We start from the raw sequence: 17,295 nt of genomic DNA on the forward strand, positions 1-17,295 counted from the left end.
TTGACACTTGAAACACTTGATTGCTTTAGGATTAGTCTTTTGGTGTGGTTTGCTCAAAGAGATGGGTTGTTAGGTTTGTGTTTTGTTAGTGTTAGACATGTTTTTGGTGAAGGAAATAGGTCAGTATAATGACTTCTTAGGAAATTGTTTCTCAATCTGAACGGATAGACAAATAACTTTGTCTAAGGTCCAATACTGCTAAAGCTGGACTGAGTGAACAATGTATGTGTCAATCTCCCAAAGGTCGTTTCCTATTGTCTTCTCCTCATTTTATTTGATATGATGTCACACTTCTACATGCCTTTTGTAGCAAGTTTTGCAATTGAACAAAATTATCTTGATAATATTAAAGCTTCATCTCATTAGTTGCATCTTCATTTCTAGCCGTCTTCTAAAAGGTACATAATTGTTATTCGATCATGGCTTTTATTCCACATACTTAAATAGATACTTGATGGACATTGATTGATTACACAATTCAACATTGATTTGTGCATTGTATCTCAACAATAAATCCCTATTATATGAAACAATGAATTTGTTGTTAACGATGAATCGATTCTTTTGTATCATTCTTGCATTGCCTCTTCGTCCATAAATAGGATATCCCTAAACATAAAAATCTCTTCAACTGTGGAACCATTTACGAATATAGATGGTGCCCCATGCTTGAAAAACTAAAACTCAATTCAAATCCAATTTATATTTCTTTTACATAAACTTAGGAATGACAACAAGGTTGGACTATAATGAGGAGGAAGATAGACCCACTCACGTTCGACTAAAAAAAAAGGAAAGTAGGCCAGAGATATTGGTGAGAAGAATCCAGGTGAGATAGGCCTATATGTTGGAGGCTCTATCATACATCAATTATAAGTTAAAGACGGACATCCCCATAAAGCCGTTTCCTTCCCAACTATAGTGGACACACTTAGTAGTCACTCGCTATGAGTCCAGCAAGATAAAAGCTTGCCCCGTGTCCATGCGGGTACCTGTTAAGCCTATCATTCATGGATTTTTTTTATACTCTGAGAATATTTGAGGATATCCCTGGATATTTACATTAAAAAAATATAAAAAATACTTTTACCAAATTTTTTATTTATTCTAATATTTTCTTTTAAAAAATAATTTTAATAGTTACAACTTAAATTATAAAAATATTCTACATAATTAAAAAATCCATGGTAATTCTTAAAAAAGAAATATTTTACAAACTCCAAACAAAATTATCTAAAATATATTCTCTAAAATATAAACTCAAAGAAAACTACACTAAAATGTAAGTTAGTACCTACGGATACAGATACCATAATTCACATCTCCGTCTCGTTAACAAGAGGATGGTGAAATCTATCCATTATCCATCATTATAAATACCCATTTTCTATCCATTTTGAATTTTATACATGAACATCCGTACATTAACCGATCATGTAGTCATATATAAGCCTTTTCTAAGCAAATTTTGAAATAAATTACTACCTCCTACTTTAAACTAATTAAGTCCACCAATTCATGCAATTTATTGAATATGATCCCTTCGGGCTTGGTTGATCTTATCCATCCTTATTCTTCTACAAATGTGAACATGTAGATTCTTTTAGCATCTTTTTCAGGTAAATCCTTCTTCCACGTTCAAAATCTCTAAACAGGGACATGCCTATCTGGAACTCGACGATCGCTGCATTATCAAGATGAATAAATATTTATTGCGGACTGCACAAATATGTTGTTTGTTAATGCAAACTAGATGCTATTTATAGTTGAAATAAAGTGGGTTCGAGTTAGTTTAACTAGTTAGTTACTTTTGAGTTTTGAAACATTTGGCAGTGATGTTTCTTAATAATTCATAATTTCATTTGCTTATATTAGCGATACGTCCATAAAGTAAATTACGAAGGGTGAGCATTATGATACAAAGTAAAAATAAAAAAATCAGAGTCATTTTTATTTTTTCTTCATAACCAAAATTCAAGATTTTTAATTATACACTGTCAGAGAGAACTAGTTTAAGCAGGATATGTGCGTATCAGAATTTTGATCCATTGCCAAAGAAACTGTTGAGTGGAGCTGAGAGAGATCGAGCTGGTAAAAGCAAGCCCAATATTCAAGAACAACTTCGGCAATAAATCAAAGATATACACTGTGCAACTGGGCTGCAGCCTGCATGCATGATGATGATGATTCTTCATGGCCCATGTAAATAGTATTATCTAACCAAGATTTTGGTACTTTTCCTAGTGATAAAGTCACAAAGCATGAGCTCCAACGGGCACGAGCAGGCAATAAAGCAATGCGAAGCTCAACGAGTGTATATTTCATAAAGTTAATAACACTTTGTGTTTCTTTTATTATAACTTACGCAATATTTTAGTAACTTAATAATTATTTGTTTTAATTAATTCTTTAAGTCTGATTGAACAATTCAATTATTATGTAGTCTAACTAACATTAAATTGTTAATGAATATTACTGACGCAATATAATTTTTCATTGTGACTAATGTAACATAATGTTATTAGCTTAAGCATACATGATACACCCACTATGATATGAAAACTTAATATGAAAAGGATTACATTTATATTTTTAGTTTTTTTTTTACAAAATATATATTTTAGTCTTTAAAATTACAGATTTCAGTTATTTTAATCTTGACTTTTAAATATATTTTTTTTGCTAGCCGTTAACTCTTAAAATAATAGTTCCTTTTGTCTTTTTTTTAAAATATAAAATAATAGTATAATGTTCATTGAAAAATTTAAAATAATTAAGTGTAAGAAAGTGAATTTTCATGAGCTTTAACTCAATCCTACAAAACCAATTTGTAAGGTAAAGATTGCTCCTCACTTATATGGCTTATCTCGACACTATCTTCATCCGATGTGGGACTTTAACATATCCCATTTCTCTCCATGATTATCCTCCATGTGGAACTTTCAACACATCCTTCTATTTAGGTGTGACCACAATAAGTTTTACAAAATTAAAATCAAATTAAATATAGAAAATTTGGATGAGATTCTAAGTTTAAATTTCATTAATGTCATTGTAAAAAAAAGTATCAAAGTAAATATTTAATTTTAACATATAAGTCATTAGCGTTTACAATTTTAAAGATTTGAAATGAAGGTTTACTAAAATAAATAGCTTTTTACTTCCTTTTCTATTTTTTTTATAACACAACAAAAGATTTCATGGAGATAAAATTAAAGTGGTTTATGTTTTGAAGACGGGTAAAAAGTTGCTCAAATAAGGATTTGGGTTCCTTAAAGTGAGTACTACAATTTAGAGGATAAAGTAAGCAATCTTACTTATTAGTGAGAAAATCAATATTTGATATATGCTTATGCACAATTATGGATGTGTTAGAATATTAACTATTATTTTTTCTATCAATGAATTTAACTGCTTACTTAGTTACTTTATTTAAAGTGGGGTAGTCATTTTAGAGGAATCAAATCCCTCAAATAATACACGCACAACTAAAAGAATGATATTAATTAAAGTTAAATTCACAAATAACCGACATTTAAAAATTTGAAAACTTGAATGAAAGTTCACTAGAATAAATGCACACATGTAATTTACGTCTACACTTTTGAAGACTTGAGTAAATAATTACGTACTAAAATAATGATATTCCTATATTTTTTTTAGAGGAGTATTATTATAAAGTTAATATTAAACTAACTAACATTTACAAATTTGAAGACTTGAAAGTTTACTCAAATAAATACACACACGTGACTATAGCCTAGCAACATATTTTTTGTTACCTTTTAATAATCGTGCTTTGCACCGTTATTTTCGTTAAATAAATAAGAAGAATGATGCAAAGATATCCCAAGATTATAAACATTCATTTTACATTTCTCTTTTCTTCGTCTCTTTCTCCTTTTATCACATATCACATATTACCTATTAAATCTATCATTTTTAATTATTTCTCTCTCATCTATTATTACTTTCTGTGTATGTAGATAAAAAGAAATCTGTTCTAAAATATTACTCATTGAATAGCATCCCAATAAAAGGAATTGATTTGTTCAATTGAGCAAGAGACTTTAAATTGAAGAAAAATGTTTTTAATAAGACAAAATTTACAATAAGTGTATTTTTTAATAACCACAAATGTTGGTTTTGAGTTTTGGTTTCTTTAGGGGTGTAGATGGTGCTTTAGCGAGTAGTTCGATGCGGGTGTGTAACATTTAGCAACAGCTCCAATCACAAATGCGTTTAAAAGTGTTAAACCAAAAGCTTCTTTTACCAGCACGATCGGTATCCACTTTTGAAACCCATCACTCACTTTATCTTCTCTTCCAACTCCAACTCCATCTCACTACTCTTCTCTTCTCTAGTCGCCCCGGACATTCGGACCCTGCAACCTTATCTGACATTCCACTCTTGCCTGCTACCTTCTACACGTGCATAAACCAGTCACGTGCCACACTCTCCTTAAACAAACCAAAAAATAAATATTAATCATTATCATTATTTATTACAAAGAAAAATATATTGTCTGACAGGTTTAGTTGAATTTGTTTGAACAAATATAAGAATTATTATAAATTTTTTAATTTAAAAAAGATAAAAAAATATACTATATACTTGTCTAAATTAGATAGGGTTTTGGATATTTTGGTCTTTTATTATTTTTTCACTTTTTAACCCTCACGAGGTTAAATTATACCAGCTTTGTACATCTCCTAAATATAGACATTTGTTATCTTGCTTTCTCTGATGCCTTTCAGAGTTTCTCTGCTTGAGATTTTATTACTGCGCAGGATTATATATGGTATATGAAATTTGAATACTGCAAATATGATATAATATAATAAATTATCAAACACTAGCAAGGAAAGCAATGAAGAAAATGCAAAGAGAAACTTTATGGGACACTTTTCCCGTATAGGAATGTAGGAGTAGGGCAATGCGACAAGTAAAGAAGACTCAACTCAAAAGAGCAAGAATCGTGAACTTCCGGGCAAAGGTGCAAACATATGATAATACATACATTGTTCCAACGTTAGTAAACCGGTCAGGGACTCACTCTCTTTCACACTACTGCTCGTGTTCTTGTCTCTGTAAGAAACAAAATGTGTGAAGCAAAAGCGGGGGAAAATAAAAAGAGAGTGAAGAGAAGAGAATGGAATCCTAAGAGTACTGAGAAAATGTTAATTAGATGACTACTCAAAGTGGGGAGAGACAAAGGTTTCTGGTCCTCGGAAGCATAGAAGAAGCCTTGATAGAAACATTTCAAACAACATTTTCAGTCAAGCTTCCCTTACATTTCGCTTTCATCGAATAATTCATTTCCTTGTTCTTTTCTTGTAAACCTTCCAAAACCATTTTGAACATGTTATATATTCCCGTGATCATCTCTCTCTCTAGTTCTCCTTACGTTCTTATGGAGGGAAAAGAAAGGATAGGGAGTTTCCTTTTCTGTCACTGACAATTTATTACCTATTTATTCTCTATCTTTATTTTTGGCCTACATTTTCTTTTCTTATCTCTCTCGTTGTTGTAAAATAAAATATATTATGAGAAATATATCACGTAGAAATAGTTTACTTATACACAAATAGAATTATAACCCTCGCTATAAGAAACACTATGATAACCTTCTTTTTCCATAAATCATGGTACCATACTCAATCTCGACCCAAACAAAAAATGATTAACTAAATACTATTATTTAATCAAAATGACTAACCACAAATCGTACTTCTAATAATGGGAATATTTTTTGAACGAATCAGTGATTTACTGTCAGCTCCTATATAGTATGTATCTTTTGTAATATCACTCGCCTTTTCATCGGTTTTTGAATTGAGATGCAATGTATTTTGTGTTCTTCGCTTCGTACATGGACACCATTAATGAGGCTAGCTTCCTCAAGAAAGAAAGCATTGTAAATTTGTCTTTAAGCCAGCCTGTTACATTCTCAGTTCTCAGCTTTTAACCTAATAAAAACTGTAAGCAACTCTTTAGCATTAACACTCTTTCTCTCTCTCTCTCTCGCGCGCGCGCGTTGGCATTAGCATTAATGTAACTGGAGGCATGCAGATACCAAAATAGCGAAAGAGACGATGAACAGGACGAAAAAAAGAATGATCCCACACAATCACGGACAATGAAGTTTACCAATGAAAATGGGAAAAAACTAGACCAGAAAGAGGAGTTGAAGAACATTTAGAGTTTTGCTTTAATTTCTGATCTTTTAGTCTAACCAAAACCCACCTACATCAATAGATGATGGGTCGGGAGCAAAGATAATAATATCGGCACTAAGTTATATGTACACAGAATCACAAAAACAGTCACACAAACGAACCCACGCACGCACACACACACTCACGTTTCCATCAATATCATCTGCCTCCTCCAAGACTCAAAACTTGAGAGTAGTGATTTAAAAAGTTAAAAAAGAAAAAAGAAAACAAATCAAAGCAAGTAAAAGAAAATTAATATAAGTAGCTAGCTAGCTTGGGATATCATACTTTTTCTTAGAATTAATCATCAGTAGTGGAACTAACAAGTGGATGGAGGCATGAGATTCAAGCCCAAGTCATCTTTTTCCAAAACCAAACGAGCCCTGTTGGTCTCTGGATTAGATCCACAATCCGGGTGCACCCTTTTCTTGGACTGCAGCGACACCCCAAAAAGCTTGGTCTTGCAGCTATTAATGTTACTGCTGGCAGGCCCTTCAAAAATTGTTATAGAACTCCTTGATGTGTTGGTGGGAGAGTTCACAACATAGGTCTGAGGTTGAGTAATTTGTGTAGCTCCTTGTTTAGGGTTAGTAGAATAATACCCCAGAAGCTGGTTCATTGGCCTTTGCATCATTGAAACATTATTGGCACTACTTATTGGAGTGGCAGAAGGTGTATTGCATAGTAGCAAAGAAGAAGAGTAAGAATTGCTTGGAGCCACTGGCTTGACATGGTTCTGAACGAAGTAGATGATGTCATTGTAGAGCTTCTTCATGTGCGCGAGTTCCGACATGAGCATGTTGTTGCTTCTTCTGAGTCTCTCGTTGTCCTCCGAAAGCGCCGTGACGGAAGTGTTGTAGTTGGCTGCTGCTGCACCGTTCACCAATGAGGTGGCTCCACGTGGCGGCGAGTCGCACCAGTTGGATTGGTCGTCGGAGTCGTTGGAAGTAGAGATGCTGACTCTGCTGGAGAAGGGAAAGAAAGTTGGAACGTTAACGTTGACTCCCAACGGAGAATGAGCATGGTGGTGATGGTGGTTCATGATTCCTTGTTGAGGCTGAGCCGTTTTTCTTCTATGGATCTCGCACAGCAAGTGTTTCTCTCCCTTCTTGAAGAATTCGTTCGCGAACTCCCATCGGTCTGGCACAATCTTTCTAAAACCCTAGTTCATCCATTTAAAACTGTCAGAATATAAAAAGAAAAGAAAACAATAATTGAAGAACTAGAGATAGTGTATCAGTGTGTAAGTAAATATAATACATAGGTGTTGAGTTGGCGAACGAAGCTGGAGAAGTTGTTGTGTTTGAAGTAGTTAGGAAGAAGGTCTCTGGCGAATTCAGGAGGACGCCAAACGACGAAGGTGGTGTCGTCTTCGCCCCAAGAAACAATGTGATCTGTGGTGGGTTCGTCCACAAGTTGGTATGTCTTGGTGAGGAAAGGAGCTGGCACTGATTTGTGTGAGTCCAAAGAGAGTAAAATGCCTTCACAGTTGTCTAGAAGAACAGCCATTGGAAGAGTCTATGAGAGAAGTTAAGAGAGCGTGTCAATGACTATGAGACTGAGAATGAGAATGGTGCGGGAAGGAAAGGATAGATAAAAATGTTTAGAAGAGAGGAGAGAGAAAGAGGAGTATTATAGTTGTACTTGCATTGTTACTGTGCAATGTAATGTTATGCGTTTTGTACTTTTGTTTATACATATTTTTTTAATTATTTTTTAAAACTATAAATTTTCTTTGAAAAATCATCCTGTTGGAATTAGATAAAATTATTATAAATGATAAAAAAAATTCTTTAAGTATTTAATAATTATATGTTTAACACTTGAATGTAAAATCTCTAATTAAATTAAAGTAATTTTATTTCAATTAATCTATGTGTTTATTGATAATTATTTAATTTGAATGTACGTATTTTAGATTAATTTGGGTGAAAGGATATGTGTCTGTAGGGGGCATTATATTTTTGTTTCCCGCATCGGTTGTGTAGTGAGAGAGAATATGTGTCTGCCTGTCTAGGACTGTGAAATAAGGGCTTTTCAAGGCAAACCCGTGACTCGCTTTCTCTCTCTCTCTCTCTCCTTTTACGTGTGTGTGCGTATGTGTTTGTGATACAGAGAGGCTTCTGAGTTCTGACATTGATCCCGCGCACACCCACTTAAAATCACGCACAAGAGGAAGAAGGTGCAGACCAATGCTATCTATCATATTTTATAAATTGACCGTTGAACCCCTTAACTCAATTTTTTCTTACTTTTTTACTTTCATTCCATTCCATTAGTAGTAATCAGTCAAACACTTCCTATGTTACAGCCTTTTTCCTAATCATTTTTTCTTCCTCTGTGAGCATGCAGATTAAAAAGTCTTTATGTTTTAGAGTTATGTAACGGTTGTAAATACTTATAAATATATCGTTTGAATAATTCCAATGTCTAAGAAGATATATATAATATGCATGCTAAATTGGAATGATTATGTCATAAGGGGTATTTAATTTCCAATTCCAAAGGTAAAGGAATCTTGTAACGAAGTACGATCTGATTTTTGACACACAATATGGTTTTTGTTTTTGGGTATTGACATAACATTTTTCGTATCCAAATAAAATATTGGAATCAAGTAAAGATTGTATCAGAAATGTGAAGAAGATGGGTTTCACTTCACGTCAAACGAGTGTCCTCTTTTCACAATTTGTAGCTTTCCTTTTGTTGTTTAATGTCACCAGCCAAACACAGTCCCTAATTTCGAATCCCTATCAAAAAAAATAAAAATATCTTGGTATTGCACATCTCTAGCAGATATAAGGCAAAGGATACATCGAACTACGTGATGGGAATTAAAGACTGTTGTGGGTGACGACATTTCTTCCTTCCGTTGCTTCTATGATTTTCTCTCTTTCTTTTCTTTTCTTCTCCTTATTGTAAAAAACAGATTTCAAACTTCAATATCGTGTGCTCTCTCTGGCCACTAGTACCTTTTACTTGGTAGCTTAGAATAGCTAACTCTAGCTACCCGTGTTTAGCTTTCCCTTTACTTTTACATTACATTGAGCCTCCTCCAACTTTGGCTCTTACGCGGCTCGGCTTCTTTTGCTGATGTGTCTAGTCCAGGTGATTGAATAATTGACCCCAAAAGTTCCCATGAAACAACTAAGCAAAATTTTACAGCTTTTCCACCTCGTAGGACTATTTCTTTATAATTATAATTATAATAATAAACCAAAACACATGATATTTGATATTTCATTGCTTATTCTCTCTCTTTCCTTTTTCCCTATCACATAAATATACCATGTACTGTATATATATAAGTAGCCCGTGCATTAAACTTCCCAAATGAATGCAACTAGATATAATGAGTAAAACATACGAAATAGCTAATTATTAAATCATTCAATCGATTCATAATTTCATATCAACAATCATGCAATGATCGAGTTTCTAAATATTTCTTTGATTGCCTCGTTAATTATTTTGGTTTTTTTTTTTTTTTTTACTTTTGTGGGTGTGTAGGGTTGTGTTTGCATACTAAGCTACAGGTTTCATAATTTGAAAGAAAAGATGAGGTACAAAAGTTGCTTGAAAACCATAGAGTAATAAGTGGCCAGTGAGGATCCAAATAATTAAAATGAGAAGCGCATTCATTTTGTGATAATAAGTGAAAGTAGAATAGTAGGGACACAGAAGCAGATAGAGGGCCAAAGCAAAACAATGGGAAAATGATGACTAATTATTTCGGATAGATACCACAACTGATTATTTTGATAGTGTCTATGATTCTCATTATTGGAAAAACAAAGCTAAACTGTCCCGGTTCCCCACCCATATATATAGTAGTAATTATTTTTCACTTTACAATTTTCTTTGCTTTCCTCATATAACAATGTGAATATAATTAATTAATAATATCTCAAAAGTTGCTCAACACCCTATTGAAGCTTACGAGAGAAGCTCTAACTTTATCGGTTTACCCCCCAAACAGAATTAAGAATTCAAAGTAAGCGACGATTAGGGTTTTAAATTTATTAGTTAGAAATTAAGCTGGGTCTTCAAAGAGTCACTATTGAGAATATAAAACTCACCTCATGAGTATGAAGTGAAATCTCATATTGATTATAAATAAAAATAAGTTAAATATATAAGTGAGAAAAAAATTCTTAAATATAAATTTTAAGGGTTTTGAGTTAAAATATCAGATTAAATTCCCTCACATAATTGTTTATGGCATGATGTAAATCTTTCTGATTTTTAGCATTATATTCTATTAACGTAATTTTTGGCTGATAAAAACTAAATTATTATTAGTATACATATTATGAGTTTATACAAACAGTATATAATAATTATACAAATAAATAATTCTATTATAAGAGAATATAAATATATATTATAAATACATATCAAAGGTTCGTGTAATACATTATACTGTTAGTATATATCTTTAAAGCCTGTACTAATAGTTTATCTTTTTTCTTGAATTAAAGATATATTATAAAATAATAAACTATATGATGAAGAGAGATAAAGAAAATATAGTATTATAAAAATATTTTATGTAAACAATATAAGTCTTTCACTTGCTGGAATACTTATTTAAAATATATTATAAACAACATATATCAGATCCTAGAGTACGTGGTTTAGCTTTGATTACATAAGAAGGGACAAAGTACGGTTTATAGGATTTAGAAAAAAATCGATTTAGTAATCACGTGCTTAATTTTACAACCTATATTCTCAAATAAAGTTCATAAATTGTGACATGTTGGCGACATTGAAATGGGATATATAACATTTCTTATTTAAATTTTATGTAAAAATATCAATGCTAACTAATCGAAGATATTTCGTAGTGAAAATTATAAATTTTATAAATTATCTTGTTTATACAGTAAGCTTACATTTAAAGCACTTCAACAACAATAATACTAGTAAAATACTCAATAAAATACAACTAACTGAGTCAGTATAATTTTTTGTCCTATATATTCATTATTTAGTTGTTGAAGTACAATATAAACCTGTTTGCGTTACATAATACTACTACTGTACTTAATATGTCTCAGTATTGGATAAAGTAATATAAATTTCTTTTAATACCTTTATGCTACACAATGGTAATGGTTAGAAATGAGTATATGGCATATTGTTCAAATTGAATCTAAAAGAGTTAAAACTAACTAACCCATTTAAATGTTGATTTATTTGACTCTATTTATTTATGAGTTAAATGGGTTGATTTCGGGAGTTAAGGGAACAACTCGTACTAATTACCCTTTTAAATATGGAGTATTTATTATTTTATAATTTTATAGTTTTATAACAATTCTCATCTAATAAACAAGTTAACTTTCTCTTCATTCAATCACGATATCAGGCTTTTAGTATCTTATAAGGTTATTTATGAAAAAAATAGCTAAAAATAAAAAAATTAACTTATTGAATCATAAATTTTTGGTAAAATTATTTATTGAAGCTGTTAAAAATCTAAAATTACATAAAAGGATTAAAATAATAAATATTTTACTTTAAATAGAAAAGATTAAAAAGAAAATCTAATAAATATTTTTTAAAAAAAATATAAAAACTAGAAACTAAAAATTAAATTTTAAAAAACGTTAGCATATAAAAAATACTAAAAATTACTGCAAAAAATTCTTCTACCAAACAAACAAATAAGTTATTTAACTAATAAAAAAATTAAAAATTAACTAAAATATCTTATAAGTATATTCTAATCCGTTGTCCTTATAGTATTAGGTTATGTATTAACATGCTTTTGAATCATTTTTAATTCACTTTTAACATGAGAGAACAAGTACGAGCTAGAGTCTATTAAATATTTTTGTTTGTGTTATCATGGTGTGGTATGACTAAGAGATTACCTTATCTTTTAAATGCTATGCGATCTTGGATCTACAGTGTGTATAAAAAAATAACAGTTAAAAGATATTTTACCCTTTAAATAATTTTTTGTACTTTATTCTTTAACTATTTTCTAAGGTTACCATGGTGGTTTAAATTTTTTTTTAGTAAATTTGACCGATCCAACTATTATATTTATAAAATAGATAAATTTTACATATTTTCACATAAATTAAAAATGAAATAATATTTCATTGTACTATGTTGTATATCATATAAAATTTAATACACGTAATGAATATAATATTAATATCTTGTACTAAAATTATTTAATCAGTGAAATTTAGTAATTTACATTTTCGTAGAAAAGTTAAATACACAAATGTACATTTTGTATAAACATTAATTTTAATTAGCTATCAACTCTAATTTATATGCATATATTAATTAATGGGTTTGAGACTAAATAATTACTATTATTGGGTTTGAGACTAAATAATTCAAACTTTCTCAAACTTTAAATTATAACTGAGAACAATTACTAAACCAAAAATAAGTTCATATGATTTTATATACACTAAAAAATAATATGGTCTGAATGATATTGTAATCAAAATTATAAAAAAATGCCTCTTTTGTATCATTCTCTTGGTCAAAATTTCTTAATTAATTAATTAGTGGTTTTATATAATTCTTAAACAAAATATATATACCTATTTCTCTACTTCTGAATTTCGTAAGGTGTCCTAAGATGTTAAACAAAATAAATGAGAAATAAAATATTTAATATTTAAAAATGTTAAAAAGTTGTGGCAAATTATTTAGTGAAATTAATTGCACAATTTATGTTTATATGAGGTCATTAGTGAATTTTTTGGTTTTATTAAGGTGGTGTACGTAAATAAAAGTGAGATCAGTAGAAACATGAGAATAGAAAATGCAGCAACTAGCAGCTAACATCGCCGGCAGCTTCAAGTCCCAATAATCAAACGAGAATAGATACTGCGGTTCTAGTTCTTCCCCTATTACTCTATTCACTGTATTGTAGTCTAGCATATATATTCAGAGAGAGAGAGAGAGAGAGAGAGATGTAAGTAAGTAAATAAATGTAAACTAAGAAGAGAAGAGAGGAAAGGACCAAAGAAAGTGATAAGTATCTGGCATGTTTCTAAACAATCATGCCCTTGTTTCTATTTCTTTTTGCTTCTTCTTCTGCACCCTTCTGCTTCTTCCTAACCTTTTCTTAATTCCCAATTCCCAGTTCACACTTCACACCCCCCATCCTTCCCTGACTCTTTCGCTGTCCTCTACTGCACCCATTGCAGCACCAGCGGCTGACATGGAGACAGTAGTCCTTTTTATTTTTATGCATCTGTGAGTCTTACTAGTCTCGTGATTCTTCTTTTGTTTTTTTCCCTTCACAACATATATTTATTACCACCACCTTATTCCCTTGTTCATGTTACGTGCTTATTTATGGGAATTCTTGACTTTTTATTTATTTATTTTTTTAATCATCAACCATCTTCTTCCAGCTAACCAGCTGTACATTTATATGGAGAACAAGGCTACATTATAGTGAAAAGTTAAACTTTATATAAATAAATTGAATCTTAAGCTTTTTAGTTAAAACGTGATATCAAATTATTTATGTAATTATTTATAATTTATTGGTATAAATTTTTTATGGGCTTTTGAAGTCTAAATTGCACAACAATATCAAATATATTTAACATAATCATGTACTCTTCTTTACGTCCTTTTCCCTATTTTAATTGTGTTTCCAATCAAGATAAATCTTTATTTTCAAAACAGGAGCGGGTGAATATTAAAGAATTTCATCAAAATGGAATTTTTTTTTATGTCCTCATGTTTTCACAGTCAATATTATCTATTCAGATTCAATTCGAACTACTTGTTCCAGAACTACACCCGGTTGATTGGATTGACCGGAACAGAATTTAATTTGACACGATTAATTATGTGTGTATAAATGGAAGGAAGAAGATAAAATTAGGTGGGTCCACAATGTGGGGCCCCTTCCATTTTCTTCCAAGGGTATTTTGGTAAGAGAACTGAAGTGTCATATGACCCAACGTCTTCTCATTTTATTTTATATGATAAGGAGTTCTTGGACTCTTGTAGATTAAAAATGGAAGAATCCTTGCATTTCTTTTTTGTATTGTGATTGGGATGTTTATGATTAAGATTGTAAATAAAGATAAGGAAGGAGATATATGTATTAATTATTATACATAGCTGTTTATTTTGTTGAAAGAAAATGGAGAGGGAGAGAGATAGCTGGGGCCCACAGAGGAAGGAAATCTTAGAAAACAAAGGTTGATTTTCCCTCACAAGTTGTCAGCAACTGAGACAGATCCTAGCGAGCCCACCACCAATAAGATCACTACCAAAATTCACCCAACAAATAAAACTCACATACATGATACATCCCTCGTTCGCTCTTGCTTCACTCACGTTGAAGAGCCAAGAAGATTCTATTCTAATTTCTAAAACGCAGTGAAAGTGAACCAACCCCACCTCCTATCACATGACCACCGCCGCTACCTCTCAATAAAAACCATTATTCTTATTATTGGACAAAACTCTCTAATGGGAATTTCAAGGAGAGACAACTTCAAAACACACAACCAATACGGGTAAACCCTTTTGTTTCTAAACCAAATCATATTTCAATTCTCTACACTAGCGTACGTTGATATATTTAATTATTTATAGACAAATGCTAAACAAGTGATGTTAGTTAAAAAAAAATTACAAATTATTGAACTATGTAAAATTATGTTATTTATAATTTTATAATAAATATTTTTTTAATTAACGTATTAAGGATACTGATTAGCAGTCTACACTATGTAAACCCACCTCCTCATTTTTTAAAATTTACAAGTATTTTTATTTTTGACAAAAAGCTTATACATACATTATTTGTATTTATTTCTTTTATATTTAAATATTTGAATCCTGATTTCAATTTTTATAATTTATCGCCACTCACTCAGTCCTAGACACGCCACCGCTGATTAGCAAAGACCCATATTTAAATATCAAAGTGTAGGCTTAAGCTACCCAACATCCTCCGTTAATGACGAATATATGTAAATCCATTTTTTTTTAAGTTTAATCATTTTAAAGTAAAAGAATAATGATATACAAATATTTATTTATTTTAAATATGTTACTAATATTTTTCATTCTTTTATCACTCTTCCTGTGATGAGTGTTCATAAAACATTTTTCAAATAAAAATCTGTATTCTTCATACGACAAGGACACCGAGGTTCTTTGATCTTCTTTTGTCTGTTTCCGCGCTCTCTTTTGTCTGTTTCACTGACGCCCTCTTCAATTTCCATAAAACACACATTGTATATTAATTAAATTATAATATATAGCGGATACGTACATGCTTGTCAATTCTAGAAAATAAAAATGAAGGATAAGAGGGACAGATATGCTATTAAGATTTTTTTTTTGTAAGAGACTATTAATACAGAGAAAATGTGGGTAGTTTATACGAGGTTTTAATTAAGTTAAAACTTGTATTATTACTTGAAATAAAAAGGAAAGAGGGACAAATAGCTAGCACATATTTTGGTAATGATGTAGGTGTCTTGAATACTACAATTATACAGAGACATGAAAGGGAGGTTGGGTCAAATAAGCTGAATTCAAACTTTTTTTTCCCTAGAGTATATAGTATTACTTAATTGGAGGGTCACGAGGGGCTATGAGCCTATGACATATGAATCCCACGAGGAAATGACACTGATAATAATATACCGGACAAGATGCCCGTTTGTTTTTATTATGTCATTTAAATTTATATAGAAACACTTGCGAACCTGAGCAGAGCCCCAGGTTCTTTTTCCCCTGTTTGTGTATGGATCATTGGCATCACAGCGATAATAATGAGAGGTTGCGTTTTCTGTGTTGGCCGGGTCTTTCAATTATCAGTTATCAGTTTAAAGAAAAGAATTTTGTTTCCAAATAATAAAAAAGGATATATGCGTGCTATTTAAAAATAAATTTATCGTATAATTATTCAAAACTATTTTATAGTTTAACTAAATAATAATAAAAGAAACAATTAAATTTATCTCATTGTTTCATATGTGTTGTGTGTGATTTGTGACGGACATCGTTTATTTGTTTGTGTGGCAAAAAAGCTTAATTTTCTTGCTTGAGTTTATGATTAAGAAAAAAGAATTTACGATTATTTTATTTCCTTATGTAGAGTCTACTAAAAAGAGGTGAAGGAAAGAGGATTTTTTTACCCTTCAAAACTTCTCTGTAATATATATATATATAATTATCCTACATGATTTTTTTGACAAAATAATTATTCTACAGTTAAGTTCTCTCAAATTGGGGGATTAGGGATAAGAAAAAATTAGGTTATTTTATAAATACCTTACATCTAATAGATCTGAGCGTTCATTTGGTTGAGACAAAAGACCGCATAATGATTACAAGGGAAAGAAAAAGATTGAGCATTGTTTTCCTTCCATTGTTTGGAAATGTGAGGAAAAGAAGGAAGAGTTTTTGAGTGACCTATGTATTGTAGGCATCCTTCCAATTTGAACAGAGAGGAGAAGAAGAGAGTTTTTTTTTTTTTATAATGATGAAAAATATTCTTATCTATTTGATATTTTTATTTAAGGTATTTATGTCATTTTTATACTTTTATATGTTTTCTTTTCTTATCAAATAATCTATAAATCATTTCATCTTCTACTCTTTTTCTTTTCATTTTTTGTTTTCATTCACTTTATTTTCTAAATCAAACATACATACTTAGAAAATACAGTTCCTATGACAAGAAATGTTGATCTTAGCACAACCAGTATTTGCATTTCTCTTTCTTTATTCGAGGAACGTCCCTAGTTGTGGTGCCTCTGCTGGTTCCTTTTGGCCCATCGACCGTCATACACGTGATTGAGACTCTGCACCTTGCTGGCTTCCTTGTTGACCGACAGACATTCCTCCTACTTGACTCGGAAGCAAGTGCGTGTAAACATGGCCCCAGCAAATTCAAAATGTTGCAGAGCCTGAACTTGAACCCATTATCTCAAGGTTACGAGTTTTCTTTTTTTAGGTCGGAGGATCTTTTCAATTAAAAGATTTCTTATATCGATAATACACATTTTAGTTTCAAAGCGTCCATACCAAAGTCATTAAATGGATAAGTTGCTAA

The 17,295-nt window shown here is 31.0% G+C and overlaps 1 protein-coding gene across 1 annotated transcript; it reads right to left on the reverse strand.

Moving 5' to 3' along the window:
• Positions 1 to 6,187: 6,187 nt before the first annotated feature.
• LOC114408710 (heat stress transcription factor B-4-like) lies at positions 6,188 to 7,837 on the reverse strand. Its single transcript, XM_028371855.1, has 2 exons — positions 7,479 to 7,837; positions 6,188 to 7,380 (listed from the first exon to the last, which is right to left on the reverse strand). The coding sequence occupies exons 1-2, from the start codon at positions 7,725 to 7,727 to the stop codon at positions 6,538 to 6,540; spliced, it is 1,092 nt and encodes a 363-aa protein (XP_028227656.1). The 5' UTR covers positions 7,728 to 7,837; the 3' UTR covers positions 6,188 to 6,537.
• Positions 7,838 to 17,295: the final 9,458 nt, after the last annotated feature.

The sequence above is a fragment of the Glycine soja genome, chromosome 4, assembly GCF_004193775.1.
Source record: "Glycine soja cultivar W05 chromosome 4, ASM419377v2, whole genome shotgun sequence".
Classification (NCBI taxonomy): Eukaryota; Viridiplantae; Streptophyta; class Magnoliopsida; order Fabales; family Fabaceae; genus Glycine; species Glycine soja.